Consider the following 17,387-nt stretch of genomic DNA (forward strand, 5'->3'; position numbering starts at 1 on the left):
ATCACAGGGTGAAAAAGCGTCTTAAGTGGCTGGGCTATAGTCCTGAAAAGTAGCTTGATGACTCTATTCATTTGGTGCCTGCTGAAGCTTCACCTTCCCATCACTTCTAATTAAGGAGGCAAAGAGGATCCAAATGTCTCTGTGCAGAGGGCTGGAGGTGGGGATGAGGGGGGGTGGAGCAGGAAAAAGAGAGGGTATTGGGAACAAAATGAGTAAGATGTAGAGTTTTGGACGGTGACAGTTGATGAGCGCTGATTCAGTGGAGGAATAGGGGGAAAAAATAAAATAATTACCCGACAGTTTGCCACAATCCAGGCAAATTAATTCAGCCTCAAACTTATAAATATTCAAATAATCAAACTGAAATAAATCAGAAGTCAATCAGAGCTCTTCGTATCACGCAAACATCCAATAGTGTCTTTTTCTTCAATTTGTTTGACATGGAGTACCGTACAATAAGTAAGTACAATTTAGAGGTACTTCTTTACTATTGTAGTGTTTTCATTTGGAGCTTATAAACTTCTCAGATTTTTCATTAATAATACATTTAATAAGCATACAAAGCACAACGCATTGCTCAAGACTTCACCGGTGGTTGTAAACCTCTTTGTCTCACACAAAAACAGTGTCTGGGTCTCTGGTTTCAGATGCCTGAGATTTTAAATCTCTCCAATATTTTTACAAAACAAACCGGTAGAGAATAAAAAGATTTGTGTTGCTGAACTTTGTTTTTGTTCGCCGTACCGACCCCATTATTACAACAATATAACATAAAACTTTTGTCACTTTAAGTGCACGTAGCTCATAATACTCTACTTTTTACTTTCATTTTCTGTTGATTCCGGCTGTCCCCGCAGACAGAAGTGGTAGTATTTCAGCACACCAGATTCCCTTTGGAAAACCTCTAATTTTACTGTCTGACAGCCTGCCCGGTTTAGTCCTGGTTCTGGTTCTCCCTTCCCTCCAGCGAGCCGATCCATACGGCCTGGGCCTCCAGCAGCATGGTGTCAGTGTTGACTCCACGCCTCCTCCAGGCGGAGCAACGAGGCGAAGCTCTCTGCTCTCTGCTGCCCGCCGTGAAGCTCTCCTCCGGGCCGGACCCTTCGACTCCAGGTCGAAGATGGCAGCCAAACTGGATGGGAGTCTGTCCACGCTGGGCTGGTCGCAGCCAGAACCCCCTGGAGTCTGAGCTGAAGGACTTTCTGGTGAAGCTGCATTATTTTAAATGATTTTGCATGGCATCTGACACAGTGGCACAGATGGCAAGCATTGGAAATAATTATATAACAATAGCCAATCATCTTGGTGTCAAACTGTTTCATAACCAGTTAAAAAAAGGACTTTTACTGCAGTGGAGTTTTTTTTAAGCGCACTATAAGTACTTTTACTAAAGTAAATGATCTAAGAACTTCTACCACATCCCCTCCAGCGTCTGCTTGCCTGAACTTTACGCCTTTATTCTCCTGTATTCTTCCACCACATAACCTGTGCTCCTCAGCTCACTCTGCCTCTGACTCTTGATGTTCCTCCTCTATTCCCTCCCTTTTATCTCAAGACCTCTCTGTCCTCTCATCTCCTGACTTCCATCCCCACACAAGAACTTGTAAACGCACTCCGCATTTGTTTAAAGCACCAGATAGTTCAGAGGGAGAGAAAAGTTTCTGCTCTTTGCACATCATTTTTTTTTTTTTATGGAAGAAATACATGTATTCTCGCTTCTGCTCTTCACGGCATGCCTCCTTTGCACCCAGAAGACTTTCTGCTCACAACGCTGCACAGCTCACCTCTCTTTCTCTCTCCATCCCTCCACTTCTATATTCATCCCTCTCTCCCCTCCTCCCTTTATGCGCCCACCTCTCAGGCCCATGTAACTCCGCGAGGACCTGCCATCTAAAGCCGGGCCAGTAATCCTCTCAGGATATTGAAATGCCAATCCTTCCTCCTCCCTGACCCGCACCTCCACCTCATCTCTGCAGCCTCCCCGCATCCCTCTCTTCTTCCCTGCCTCAGCTAAAGCGCTTTGGATGTACCACTGGGGGCCAAGACATTCACACACACACACACACACACACACACACACACACACACACACACACACACACACACACACACACACACACACACACACACACACACACACACACAGGCAAGATGTCATTACCACATCCTTTCTTGCCTGTACACAAATCAAGCATGAAGCAATGTATTGCATGCGAGCACAGTAAAGCATGAATGAAAATGTCGTCTTTCACATATGGCCTGGTGCACACGGGGCACACACACACACACACACACACACACACGCATCCCTAATCCACAGCTGGATAAGGGGCCCCATGAGCCCGGGGCAAAACTGATCCCCCATTTAGCCAGCCCATGCCCCATCTCCTCACGCGACTCCAGTCATGTTTCTATCCCCCTCTCTTCCCTTTTATCCATCCACCCATCCTTGACACACCATGCAAAAACTCCCCCCTTCCCCTTGGTGGCCTGGAGAGTCCTGATAAAAAATAAAAAAAAAACATCTGTTGGGGAAAAAGCGTTCGATTCCAAGAGATGTTTTTAATGGAATTTGTTGTTGGTTTGGTTTCAATGGAGGGTTTTTATAGTCAGATTTAAAATGATTTTCACCTGCTAAGACAGAAAATCTTAGTTAAGGCATACGATGGACCCCCTGTGGTCTGGTTGTGGTTGTCTTTGTCGGTTTCTTTTTGGCCATAAAATAGCACCCCTTGGCACCGTCTCTCCCCAACTCAGACTGTGCTTTAAATCCTCAGGCTTTCTTAGCCCTCAGCTGCCAGCTAAACCATACCACCCGCTGCTAACACGCTTACCATGCCCAGAAAAACAAATATGGTACAGTAAGAGAAGATGGGGGGGAAAAGACTTGTAGAGAGGGAAGGAGGTAGCTGTGATTATGTCAAGGCAGGCGGCAAGAAGATGGTGGTTGTGGATGAAGTGGCAGCAGGGAGAGAAATTACCAGCTAAGAATAGTAAGTTTAGCAGGAAAGGATAACGTGGGGGAAATGAGGAAGGAAATAGACAGTAAAAAAAAAAAGAAGAGATCGGAACACGGAGGTATGGAGGAGGTAAAAAAAAGAGCTAAAGATAATAAAGAGATGATGAGGTGGCAAGACAGAAACGGGAGAGAGAGAGAGCATGTGATAGCTTCGTTTCCACCTCCCTGCTGCAGTATTCATAAAGGTCAGTGAGTTTTGATGGTGTAAAGACATGGTGTGGAGGTGCACTCACATGTACGGACAAAGTGGATTTTTTTTTTTCCTTTTCTGTACCTGAACTACCTCGCCTCAGACTCTCAACCCTCAACCCCAACAATGTGGAAAATGTATTGGGCTTGCAGCAAAAATAAGAGACTCGGAGTCCGAAAAACGTCATGTATCGCCCCCGTGTCTTTGGCTTTTCCCGTAAAATGTTAATATTTATTACTGGGCATGCCATTTTGTTTATTTATTATAGTGTAACTGACTACAATAGAGAAGGCATGAGGTTGCACGACAGCCAATGAATGCCTTTTTTGTATATGTGCAACGACATTCTGCACAGAGATAAAGGAGGGAAAAAATATAAATAAAAGTATGCAACATAAAATAGGCATGAAAAGGAAACAGGATGTTGTGCGTTTCACTTGTGTGCACGGGTCACACTCTCAGGTGTCTCCGGTGAGGTCGAGCACCAGCAGTGCAGTCAGTCAATGGGGTTTTGTGTAGGATATTAGCATTAGCAGACGCAGTGGCTCGACTTCACTTGACCCTCGGGGGAGAGCTGCCGCGTGAAGGGAGCAGGCGAGAGGGTTTAAGGTGACCTTTACTTTGTTAGCTGTTGATTCTAAACCATCCTCTGCTGGTCTTGTGTGGAAGCCGAAGGGTTATTATTTTTTTTTAAACAAAAGCTGACATCGTTGGGTGAATTCAGTAGCGGGAAGTCAAGACACCCGTAAAGTCATTCTACAGCAAAGAGTGGATTTTAACAGCTCTGTCTCCCTCTTCCTCTCTCTCTCTCTCTCTCACACACACACACACACACACACACACACACACACACACACACACACACACACACACACACACACACACACCAAATGTCACTCTAAATCCTCCCTGACACAGAAAGTCTTCTGAAACCCCTGCAAACACACTCCCCTAACCCGCTGTCCAAATCCCTCTGGATGACACGGTTAGCGGGACAACTCACACCCTAATACCCCATAATATCCACAAATCGACGCCATGGCAACTGCTGACAAGACAGACGGACAGGGAAGAGGGCGATAAAGGGGAGACGGATCGCTAAGAGCTGTGGGGGACGGTTGAAAAAAATAATCACCACAGGTGTGTCCGAACCCTAACCTTGGAGCTCGGAGTTTCCAGGCTGGAGCTAAATCCCTTCAGGGAGCCGGAGACGACTGAGTTGTAGCCTGTTAGCCGTACGATGTCACATGGAAGGGCTCAAGTATGAGAACAGAAGACATAGTGTTGTGAAACATGTTGAACATTTAGCGTTTCAGGCGTTTTTTCTCCAGGATTTGGTTGAAGTTCATTTGTCAGGTGGCCAGAAATGTTGTTTTGTCCCCTGGATGTGGACAAATGTTGTTTTGCAGCCACACTATAATACATCTATGTTATTTTCATATTTCATTTCTGCCATAAACTGCAGATTAAGTTACTAACATGTCTGCAGCAATGACAAACATACAGAGTCAGAGAGAAGACACGCCGCCAGACTGCAATTCCCCTCCAAGGAACCCTTGCTGTTAGTACTTTTGGGAGATTTATGTTATTTGTAACATGGCAAGATGGAAATAAATAGTGTTTTAAAGTAAAACTCCCAGTGAAGAGTCCACATATAAACAGTAAATATAGCAAAAACATAGTATAGTTTCTAAATTGTATCATAAATGTTGTATTCAAATGTTCAGTTTTATTTAAGAGTAATAGAAGAGGTGCATGATCCGTACATCTCCATCATAATGGTGATATTGCCTTTGAAATCTAGATTTATCGGTGAAGATAAATATTTTATTTGTTCCTTTATTGCACTTCCATTTACTCTGGAATGATGAATTTACTTACAATTGACTCAAATGAGGCCAGAAATGTGCAAATAAGTTCGATGAGCTATTTCTGATTCGTTTTGGCAGTTTTTATTCCCCCTCTAAGGGCTTGCACCAAATTCAACACAGCACAATTCGACAGCACACAGAGAGCGGGCGCATGCTATCCACATAAAGCTGTCCTTTAGCCTCTCATTCACTCCAGATGTCCAGATGCTCCCCTTACATCACATTTACAGTCGGCCAACAAAGTAATCTGGGCCACTGGGAAGCACAGACTTTCATTATAAATACCCTCAACATCAATCTCCCTAAAGCCGCCGTCGTCGTCATCGTCGTGCACACGGAGGCACGGTCTCCGTCATCAACCCCGCTTTCATCATGTTAAAGACTCGATGCATATTTTTAACCATGCGAACCAAAGTAATAAGGAGTATATCACACGCAAAGTGTTATAGCTCCTATGAAACTAAGTGCTGCGACCGTCTCAGCACTCGCAGATGCAGCTCATCTCTCCGAGCTGATTTCTAATCAGTTGCCAAAACGCACTCCGTTTCCCCATCACCTGCCTCTACGTGCAGCACATTACCGTCTCTCTGCCCTACATTTGCCTCATTAAGCCCTCGCTCTCCTCACGCTAATATTTATTTCAGCGTTTTTCAAATGGATTCGTAAGTAAAAAAACAGCCAGTATGTATGACAGGTGAATGCACGTGTGTATTTATGTATAACAGGAGGGTTTTTCAGCTTTAAAGCCAGATTGTGTTCTTTTTACATTTTTCAGTGTGTGTGTGTGTGTGTGTGTGTGTGTGTGTGTGTGTGTGTGTGTGTGTGTGTTTGGGGTCTTTTCACACTCGAGCTCCTCCAGATAATGCTGTTGCAGAGCTGGTTGACAGGGCTAGTTAGCAAAGTGCTTTTGGAGGCGCTGGCTAATGGCCTGCTGAAGACGTCTGCTGATGAAAATGAGATCACCTCAACCGGGCAAGACATTTTGCTCCGCCTGTGTGTGTGTGTGTCTGTGTGTGCGTACACAACTGTATGTTAATGTATGCATGTTGCAAATAAGTTACAATTCAAAGGTCAGTGTGCGTCTGAGAGCGTGCATAAATCTATGAACGGAGAACACCTGCAAGTAAGACAGTTATACTTTGTTGGTGTGTGTGTGTGTGTGTGTGTGTGTGTGTAGGTATCAACAGCCAATTCTAGGTACTGTTATAAGAAACAAATACGCTCTTATGAAGCAAAACTGTAACTCTTTAACGGTGTTATTTCAGATATCTAAGGCGAGGTTGATGTGTTTTATCTAACAGCACAGATAGTGCATGTTAACAAAGAGCATTCAGATCTCTGTGATCCTCCCTAAAATCTGACCTACAACAAGATATTCAAACAGACGAACACACGCGGTGCAGGATGATTTAAAACTCATTTTCAGCTCAGCCACCCAAGCGTGCTGGTTTGTCCCATTCGACTACATTCGCTGCATCGTCTCTTTTTTTTGGAAATGCATTGCGACCTCATTCTTCCCCAGCTGTGTTTTGCTTTCCTGCCTGTGCCGACGTGTAACGGCAAGTTTTAAATGTGAAATGTGTTTTTTCAAAAAGGTCAAACTGGGGGCTCACCTGGCAGGCTGGTAGACACGTTGACCTGGGTGTAGAACCTCTTGTTGGGCAGCAGCTCCGACACGCCGTTCAAGGCCTCCACGCTGAACGTGTAGTTGGTGTTGGGGAGCAGATTGACCACAGTCACCGTTCTCTCCGTCAGGCCAACCTGCTGGGGCACGAAGCCGACGCTGGCGCCGCACGGCTCGCACTGCCTCCCGACGCACCTCCGGCACCCCACGCTGTAGGTCAGATCCACCCTGCCTCCCGTGTCCGATGGCGCGGCCCACTCCAGGATCAGCGTGGACTGCTTGAGGGTGTAGACCAAGTCCCGAGGCGGGGAGGGAGGCCCTGGGGAGACGAGAGTAAAAAGAACAGCATAATCGTCTTTTCTGATGAACAAACAAAGACACGGAAGTAGAGAGGGAAATAAACGGTGTGCTTTCCCTCTGTTGTGAACATCAATACTTAATCAAACACATCCTCGCGTCTGCAAATGTTACGCAGCAATTGAAATTGACGAAAGGATTTGACTTCGTCTAATCATGGCACCACATGACATGCCCATTATACACGGCGGAGCGATCGTAGCGGCGGCGGTCTGCACTCCTCAGACGTGACACTCAAAGGCTACTTACTAATCTCTGGAACAGTAAAGGCCTTCAATGGGAGTGAGGCATTTATGGACCAGGAACTTGTAAAGCAACTTGTTGAACTGTAACATATGCAGGTATTCCACATCATGGCACGGCTCTACTCAACTCCTCTTTTTTGGGTTTCCATTGGTACTATTTTGGCACCGCTTCCAAGCAAGCTGGGCTGATATGAGAAGGTCAGAAGGTTAAAGAATCAATCGACTCTTGGCGATCGGGGAAGAATCCTGCCTAAATGAGGGGGTACTATCCAGAACAGAATAGAGAAAAGCACTGGTCAATAGATCGCTCAAACATTACTTTGCCGAAGCGTGACATTCCTCTCATGACTGACGGGCTAAGTGCATTGGGTATTATGGCGCCATTGCATGGGATCAGTGCGCACATCATGTTGCAATAATCCTGTTTTATCCAGGATTTGGCGCTAAACAATTGATTTGATGAAAACTACTTGACCCTAATGGGGATGGTTGCTGGGATACAGCTGCATTCTGTTTGGTTTGGCAGTGGGGAGTCAAAAAAAAAAACAAGAAGAAGCATTTATTGGATTGGGATGGAGGAGGGATTATTGATGATGCAGAAAGACAGGAAAAACACTTGAGGAGGACTAACGTCTGTGTGTTTTGATGACTCGTCGTACCTTTTGTGCGCATGCATGAGCATGACAAATTGGTCCGTTATGTACTGATGTCAGCAGTGCTGCGTGGAACAAATCCTCCTCTTACCATCAGTGAATCAAGGTGCGTTACCATGGAGAAGGCTTTTAACCCTCCTAGAACATCGATCTGATTTGATGCGAGGGTTGTGATATGCCAGATGCATCACAAGAGCTGCTATAAAGGATGTCAAAAAAAGCTCAAATTAAAAAATGTCTGCACCTCATCACTAAGCCGTTGTCCTGACTGACCCGTGCCTTCTCCTGCAGGTCCTCGAACACGCAGGCTGAATAGAGCTGAGGTCCATTAAAGGCCATGAATTTTACATGCCTCCCTGTGTGTGTGTGCATGTGCTGTGTGATGAATAAGTGAAGGTGTGCGCGTCACACGCCGCAGCTGCGTCCCTCTTTGGACGCACGTGGAGCGCCGAGTTACGTAACACACACACACACACACACACAGATTAGATGAAGACACAGCTGGGCCCTTTATTCACATCTCTATGCTGTTTCACCCATGTGCTCCCTCTTTCCTTGAAGTTTCCTTTTTTTTACTTCTTTTTATCATCTTCAAATCTGAGTTAATAGAACGTGGCCTCACAAAATCGTTCACTCTCCATCTGTCTCCATCCTCCGAATGCTTTCCCCAACTCGTTGGCTCCCCCTCTACAACTGCTCCAACACGCTTCATCGTAGCAAATCTAAAACTCACCCTTAATGTTACATTTCAAATATAATGTTTGACAAATCATTGACTGTCCAGCCTTAAAGTTCTGTACCTTCAGAAAATAGGCTTCTACCCCAGACCAGGACCTTTTTTGGGGGGATTATATGTCCTCTGAAATTGTCCCTGGAAGTTGATTTACACCCTGGCCCCTGTGGTAGCAACTCCATGAGTTCCTCAAAAGGTCCCTAGTCCCTTTGGGAAAGTATCTCTACAACTTACCGTTCTGGAGATACAGCCGAAATAAAAAAAGGAATTAACCCCAACCCTAACCCTAACCCTAACAACAACCCTGAACTTAACCCTAACAACAACCCTAACCCTAACAACAACCCTAAACCGAACCCCAACCCCAACCCTAACCCTAACAACAACACTGAACTTAACTCTAACAACAACCCTAAACCTAACCCCAAACCTAAACCCAACCCCAACCATAACCCTAACAACAACCCTGAACTTAACCCTAACCCTAACAACAACCCTAAACCGAACCCCAACCCTAACCCTAACAACAACACTGAACTTAACTCTAACAACAACCATAAACCTAACCCTAACAACAAACCTAAACCTAACCCCAAACCTAAACCCAACCCTAACCATAATGAATAATGAATCAAACCCAAACTTTCTCTTGATACAATCTACATTATTTCCCATTAAGGCCTTTTATGCATTCGTCAAAGTCAGAAGTTATTCTGCAACTCTCCGCCCGGAAGTCATTGGCTCCCACTGTTTTCAAAAATCCATTTGCCGAGAGGCGCATTGACAAACATTATTCATTACTTGAAGATTTCCTATTTTTCTCCTTATAGTTCTTATTCTACAGTCATTACTACTGCAGGCCTGTCAGCGGTAGTTCTGCCAAAACTGAAACAAAAAGAAATGTTTCTGCATCATCAGTGAGACATGTCAATGTTTCCAAAGTTTTACTTTGTCTATACACGTCCGCAACTAAATATGTGCAACAGAAATATGTAAATAGTGCTCATTAACGATGGTAATAAGTCATGTCAGGAAGTATCAGAAGATGAATGTCATTTGAAAAGGAAATGCACCCGTTTCAAAGGGATTCTTAAAACAATGAAGGGTTTATGATGTTAAAAGATTAAGCAGTGGCTTCTGACTGCGGTAAACACAGCAGGATTTGGGTACTAAAGGGAAAAGCATAAAGTGACTCTGGTATTATTCTTTAATGGCTGAGATAAAAAGCCGCTTACATCAAAACTCATTCATCTAGCAAGATCTCCCCCTTTCCTCCCTTATAATTCTACATTCATCTTCCCTTCTCCATCCGTGCCACACGTTGGATTAGCCAAATCTGGGGATGATCATAATTAGCGAATCAATCGTGTAATTAATGTGGCCATTAGGTTGCTATAAATGTTATCACACCGGGATCAGAGAGCTCGGCGATCAATATTGTAATTACACCCCTTCATTGCGGTTTCCATGAAAGCCGGTAGGACCACACATATATACACACGCACACACATCACACACAAACACGCCTGCACAGACCTTGTGACCCCACGGGTTTTACTGCCCCGAGTACTCACAGGATATGGAGCCCATTATTCCTCCATCTAATTACTAAGCTATATCAATAGGCTGTTCTCCATGTGGAAATCGATAGGGCTTTACCCCTGCATGGTCTTTGTCTTATTGGCCTCGCGACTTTATCGGAGAAGAGCGGTATTCGGGTATGTGAGAAAAGGTAAGAGGTGAGGGATGAACGGATAATGCGTGGAGCGCCGGGGAAGAGGGAATGGAGTTTGTTGCTCGAGGACAGAGGGATGAGGTTTCCGTTTGACAGAGGGAAGAACAATGGGGTGATTACACCCATTGGACGCGAGGATGAAGAGGAAGGGAAATGCGAGAAGGGCAGTGGGCGGTAGAGAAGAGCGATGAGTGGCCGAGGTAAGGAGACAGACAGGGAGAACGGAGGGAAAATGTGCGTTCAGGGGTCAAAAGGGAAGAGCGGAGAGGGGGTTTGGAAAACAGATGGGTCGTCCGGTGAAGGGCTAATAATGGAGGAATAGGAGAAAATGAATCTGTAACGTCAGAATAAAAGGTGGACCATTATGGAGGGGATTTAAAAGGTTCAGCAAAAAGATGGAGAAAATGGGATGATGGGCTTTTTGGAGGAATATGTAATGTTGACCTAATGGCAGGAGGGATGAGGGATGGGTGGCTGATAAAAGGGATAAAGGTTAAGAGGCAGAGGAAATGGCTGCAGTAGATGGATACATAACGCGTGTATACTATTAGGTTGGGAGGGGAGCCATTATTCTTCTTTTTAAGTCCACCTTAAAAAGAAAAATAACGTGAATGATCACGAGATTTTCCTCTAAGGAAGATAAACGAGAAGTGAATTTATCTGAAATTCTTAAAATGTGCTAAATCAAAGACGAATTACTCCAAATAAATTCCTGCTTTTTAACTCAAACAAGAAAGCAAATTTTCTGTTAAGTGATGCAATCAAGGAGAAAAATAAATCCTTTGAGCTCGTAGAAACTCTTTGACCAGCTCACAACTTTATAATCAGTAGAGCTGCACGAGCCCACGTATCCTGCCTCTAGTCTTTGAGACCCCCTTGTTCCTGGGATGATTAAAAAGAAACAATCGGCAGGTTTTTTTGGGGTGGATTTCTTTTTTCGACATGAAAGAAATGAAAAGGAGAGGGGGTGAGGTGAAGGAGAGGTGAAGGTTGCGGGGGGGGGTGAGGAGGAGCAGGAGGGATGGGAGGATGAGGATTGATGGCGAGACGGAGAGAAAGGGGAGGTGGATGAAAGAATCCGGGGTGAAGGACGGGTAAAAGTGGTCTTTAAAAGGATAAAGAGGCAAACGGCAAGGGCAGACGAATGAAAGGCCAAACGGGTGGGTGTGGTAATGATTGGCCCACAGACATGAAATTGCTCACTTAATGCCAAACAACGTCTGGACGTAAGGAAACATATATGCATGAGTGATATCTTGTGACAATAACTCCATATAATCATATTACTTGTGCATGCGGCGGAGGGTGTGTCCAGGGGGGTTCGGAAGTGGTCCTCCTCACACACACACGCCACCGATCCTTCCTCCTCCGAGACGCTGTTGGTGGGGCAAGGAAAACACTCCTGCTGCCTGGAGGACATCTTGTAGGAGCCGCGGGGACACGCTGGAAAAGAACACAGAAATATAGTGCATTAGATACGTCCCAAAAAAATGGATTCATTAATAATTCCTGCTTCCTTGAGGGAAATCCCACTGAAAGATTTATTTTGAAGGCGATTCACACACAGGGGGATGAACACATATATCACACGTTGTGTAAAAGACAACCGGGAGATATTTACGGAAGCCCCTCAGAGGCGGAGCAGTTTCTCTTCTTTGTGTTGATGGCGTAAAGAAATGTTCAAAATAGGAATACATGTATTCTTAACACATAGGGACAGATATTGTGTGTTTGCAAGTCGTCTGAACTCAAACTAACATTTTATTCTCACCTGTTTTCACAGATGGAAAATAAAGTCAGTTGGTAAAAATTATATATTTTCTGACATTTTCTTAGATCATAAACATCAAAACATTTAGCTCATTTGTTTTTCTACTTGACTCTCTGTGCATTTCCACAGAAAAACTCTTCAAAAACGCACTTAATCTAACTTTTTGTATAGAAACACCAGCATACCAGTCAGCACAGCAGCACTTTAAACCCTTTAAAAACATAACATTCCTTTCAATTTATGAGATAAAATTAAGAATGAATGCGGAGAAAACTAGAACGCAAGTGAGTCAAGAGGGAAGTAGAGACGAGATAAACCGTGTTTAGGCCAGAAAAGTAGAGGAGACTCAATCTGACAAACACAATCCCAACATTACGTGTGATCAGTGGTCTGGATTGACCCAGCGAGGCAAAAGAAAACAAGCCGAGGCGATATGCAGAAAAAAAAAAACATATTTCCAACTTTATCTGCTACTAAAAAAAGAAGCCGGAAACACCCAACTAACCCACATGCAGCCGGAGAGAGCCTATAAGGTTGGGAACACGGACGAGGGTGATAAGCAGGCGTGACCTTACGAGTGCAGCACACAAGCCCATCAATGCGTTGTGTGACTCCAGGGCGGCTAACACACACTAACACACAGCTTCTTTTACACTCTCACACTTTCATTTTCCACTCGCCGTGCCGGCAGGTGATAATGGGTGTGAAATCAGACAGCCAGCGAGCCGCTCCGTGCTCCGCTCCGCTCTCTTCTGAGACTGTATTCTAAACAGCGAGTCTACATTAACACCTCTGCTATGCTCTCGCCCTCGTCTCCTTTCTATCTCCTCTCTCAGCCTCCACTCCTCATCGTTTTCTTCTCCTCCTCTGCTTTGCATTCTACATTTCTCCCCCTCCTCTTTCTGCCCCCTCTGTTATGATTCCCTCAATTTAATTCTCTCTCCCCCCTCCTCTAATTAAAAACACATAACCTCCGACAGGCTTCCTTTTCCATGCAGATGTTCAGTACAACCTCATTACACAGTCTCTGATAATAAGAGACTTTTGCTACACTTAGCGAGGTTACAGTTTGCGTATTATTATGCGTATTATGAATGGCAGTTGGTGCTGAGAATATACGTCGCTCACCAAAATACAATTTGCACGTTAAATAGCACACGATGAATAGTTAAAAGGGCCAGTGTGCAGTATTTTTGGGGGGGTGTCTTTGAGCAGAAATGGATAATAATATTCATGACTATGTTTTCATCAATGCATAATAACCTGAATTAGGAATGGTGTCTTGGTTAGTTTAGGATGAGCAAACGCTGGCTCTAGCGAGATCCTTTATTAAAGTTTTTATAATTCTTTTTAAAGGCCACCGTGGCAACTTCTTGTTACTGCTGCTCCTCGAGTAATATTATTATAAGAAGGCTGGCCTCTGAGTCAGGCGAATGACGTTACCATGGCGTTGTACTCGTAGGGGATAACCAGCCAGACGAGAGAGAGAAACCTATCTGAATTATGTGACAGAATTTGAAGTATGAGCGGAGATTTACAGGTCTAAACAGTAAGTGGAATCTTTGTGTGGAAGGATGCTAAAGCGTCTCTCTCATCGCCGGCAATATGTCACACCGGAGTGCAGTCAATTATGCAGAGAGGAGGCGACGGTGGAGGTGCACACAGCAGGTGCAAAGACACACACACACACACACACACAAAGATGCGGTCGGCTGACGGACGTTCATCATGACACGGTAATGAAGGGGTCCTCTGTTATCCCACCTCTTTTACAAAAAACACACACACACACAAAAGGCCTGCCATCACACATCGATTAGCCTCGTCAGCCTCGGAGTGGGCACGCGTAGCCTACATGTGTGTGTGTGTGTGTGTGTGTGTGTGTGTACGCCTGCGAGTCGCGTATCCGAGGCTGTAAGAACCTTGTAATCGACTTTCTAATGTCTGTCATTACACAGAGAAAAGCCTCTCTCTTTCAGCTCACAGCACAGCCGAGCGTGGAGACATAACACACACACACACACACACACACACACACACACACACACACACACACACACACACACACACACACACACACACACACACACACACCATGTTAAGCAGCAATGGAGGAGACTGTCTTTGTTCCTGACTGTGCCGCCACTATCCCTCCCTCACCACACCAAGGACACCAAGCGTGAATAGCACCCCCCCCCTCTCCGAATCAAGGCCAAATTATGCATAGATCTATGAGAACACAAATGGGTTCTGCATTTTTTTCAACCCGCCGCGCGTTAAAAGCCGGCTTGCTGGCCCGCCATCCTGGTTTATCTCCCTCAATTCGGTGTGGATACACACATTTCAGCCAGCCCACCTTGGAAATGTGTGTCTAATGATAGGGGCGTAGCGAGACAATATGCACGGCTCAGATAGCCAAAAAAAAGAAAAAAGGAGCTGGCTTCGCGCGCTGCCCATCATTCTCCACCGGCGAGGGATCGCTCGTAGGCACGCCGACCGCCAACGCCGAGGAAAAAGGTCACGTCAGTCAGAACGCCTGCCAACGGGAGAATGTGGATTCTTTAAAACGCATCCAAGAGGTGCTGCTTGTCAGGAAGACCACTCCAATCAGGAGAAGAAGTGCTTCCTGTGGAGGCCTTTTCATCACCGTGGTATGGATACAAGTTAAACTAGGAAGTGAGAGCATCAGCCGGAGAAAGGAAGGGGGGGTAGTTAGAGAAATAAAGAGACAGAAGGAGAGATTTGCCAGGACAGCTGGCCAACCGACTGATCAATTTGTCCTATGTGCCAACGGGGAGCCTCGATTAAACGGAACATGCTAGCACACGCACACACACACACACACACACACACACACACACACACACACACACACACGCACGCACGCACACACACACACACACACACACACACACACACACACACACACACACACACACACGCACACACACACACACACACGCACACACACACACGGACGTATTTCTTCAAGGTGTAATAATATAGATATGCAGCCACATGCCAAGTCCTATAAGGAGAGCGGTGGGGGTGGACGATGAGGCGGGACACCAACTGGTGTGAGAGATAGTTAGGAGGGACAGACACCACCAACAGACAGACAGACAGATGGTGTGTGAGAGACAGAAAGACGGGAGGCGACGTAACGTACAAAGAAAGGATGTTAAACAGGGAGGGAGAGCGGACTCCTTGGGTTCGACAAATAAGAGATGAGAGGCAGTGAGGATGAAGTCATCCATACTGGGGATCATATGCAACCTGATCAGCATGTATACTTGAGTGGTAGAGGAAAATCACAGATATAAAACTTAATTTAAGTGTAATCAGATGAATGAATGTTGGATATTGATGATCAAAATGACACTTGGAGATATAGCAACAGTTTCACCATCTAATGAATAAAGGAGAAAAAAAAGGCAGAAGAATCCACATTTCAATGAGCTCACAAATTACTTTAATAGACTTTTGTCTTTGCAAAGCAATCAATTCACGGTTTGCCCTTCTCTTACTTTCCCTTCATTTTCTTTTCTCTAACCTTAAACATGCCCATTAATAAATCATGAAGCACTTAATACAATAAATGTGAGCAATGAATTGTTTCTTTGCCTCCATGACAGCACACATTAATTAATATTAATAACACTAAAAGAGGTTGATTTAGACACACACACACACACACACACACACACACACACACTGAGGGATAAACCCAAATAAACATGCGAATCTGAAACACTAAACAACATTCATAGGTTTTAGTTTTCTTTAGTCTATTTTCTTTGCAAGGCATGGGAGAAGGAAAAAAATGAGAAAAAGAGGTGATAACATGAAGGAGCGATACAATGGAGATGGGATGTGATCCTAGTAGGTGGAAATCAATAATTCAGAGAGCTTTAATTCAGATCGGAGCCCTCTGTGTGGCTGATTCTGATGCTAATTCTTTCAGCTGGTAGGCAGCATTAACATCCGCAAAATGAATTCTCATTACCGTCAAACTGTGTTGAAGGTCTCCTTGACACACACACACACACGCACACACAGAAGCATCTAATAAACTGTAGTTCAGACAAGTAGGCGTGTTGGAGGGAAATGACTGATTGGTACGTTTAAGTGTTTTAGGTTGGGTCAGATTATAAAACTGTGAAATGATGAGGTGCCCCGATGAGTCAGACTAAATCGCATCCATTGAAATTGGATTCAACTCAAAAAAAAAAAAGAAATGTACAAATGGCACATTGGATTTGGACCACATTGGAGTTAGATATCGAAGATCCTTAATATAAGATCGGGAACATTTAAATGTCTTTCTCAACATCCGTCACCGTGGCGACGGCTGAGCCGGCAGCTGGAAACTAACGGTGCTAACAGCGCAAACAATGCCAACAGTGCTGACAGAGCTAACAGTGTTTCCCTGGAGGGAGGCCGCTACACTCCTGTGATGACGCCATCTTGGTTTAACATGTTAGCATGCTATCATTTGCTAATTAGTCCTGAACACTAAGCACAGCTGAGGCTGATGGGGATGTCATTAGTTGGGGACAAACTTCAGAATGAAAGTATAGTTGACTTGATGAAAAGTCAAGGCCACAAATATTTGATTCCATTCGTCCAGAGGGAAAGATTGCTAAAAGAACTAAATGTCAAACTCTTGGTGGCGCTACATGAAAGGTCAAGGGATCACGGAAGTCATAAGGATTCATCCTCTAGGGACCATGAATGTCTGTACAATTACTAAGAACTAACTTCAGAGCACAATGACACTTCCCTGGCTCTACACAAACAGTGGTGTCTCCAAGCCAGTGTAGTTTATTGGCGGTTAAGTAACAAATCACACTGTCATGGGATTTCTAGTGCTATACGCTGACATTAAGTGACTGAAGGGAAAACAAAGAAGAAAAGAAGCAATGTTGTGACACTTTCCACTGCCTGCTTTTTTTTCTTCAAGACAACAATTTTCTCTCTGGCGCTACCCGCCGTTTCATAACCCGTCTGTGCGTCTAGCTGCTTTTGAAGATATGACCAAGCCCTGAATTACAGCATAAATCCCTGTTATCGGCTCAAAGTAAAGACCTCATTCAAGTCTACCCACTGACTGGCTGCCGCCTAACAGTGTAATCGGAGAGAGAGAGCCCTGAGCCGTGCCATTCAGGTCACCGCTTTCGCTTTATCAT

General features: G+C 44.8%; 1 protein-coding gene across 1 annotated transcript in view; it reads right to left on the reverse strand.

The window, feature by feature from the left end:
* Nucleotides 1-17,387, reverse strand: part of epha10 (EPH receptor A10) — a 125,632-nt gene that overhangs the window by 33,627 nt on the left and 74,618 nt on the right. Inside the window, exons 4-5 of the mRNA XM_084032759.1 lie at nt 11,715-11,870; nt 6,694-7,023 (exon numbers count right to left, since the gene is read on the reverse strand). Of these exons, the coding sequence (XP_083888885.1) occupies nt 6,694-7,023; nt 11,715-11,870 (486 nt within the window). The remainder of the gene's footprint in view (nt 1-6,693; nt 7,024-11,714; nt 11,871-17,387) is intronic.

Source organism: Eutrigla gurnardus (genome assembly GCF_963514095.1).
Source record: "Eutrigla gurnardus genome assembly, chromosome: 17".
NCBI classification, from domain to species: domain Eukaryota; kingdom Metazoa; phylum Chordata; class Actinopteri; order Perciformes; family Triglidae; genus Eutrigla; species Eutrigla gurnardus.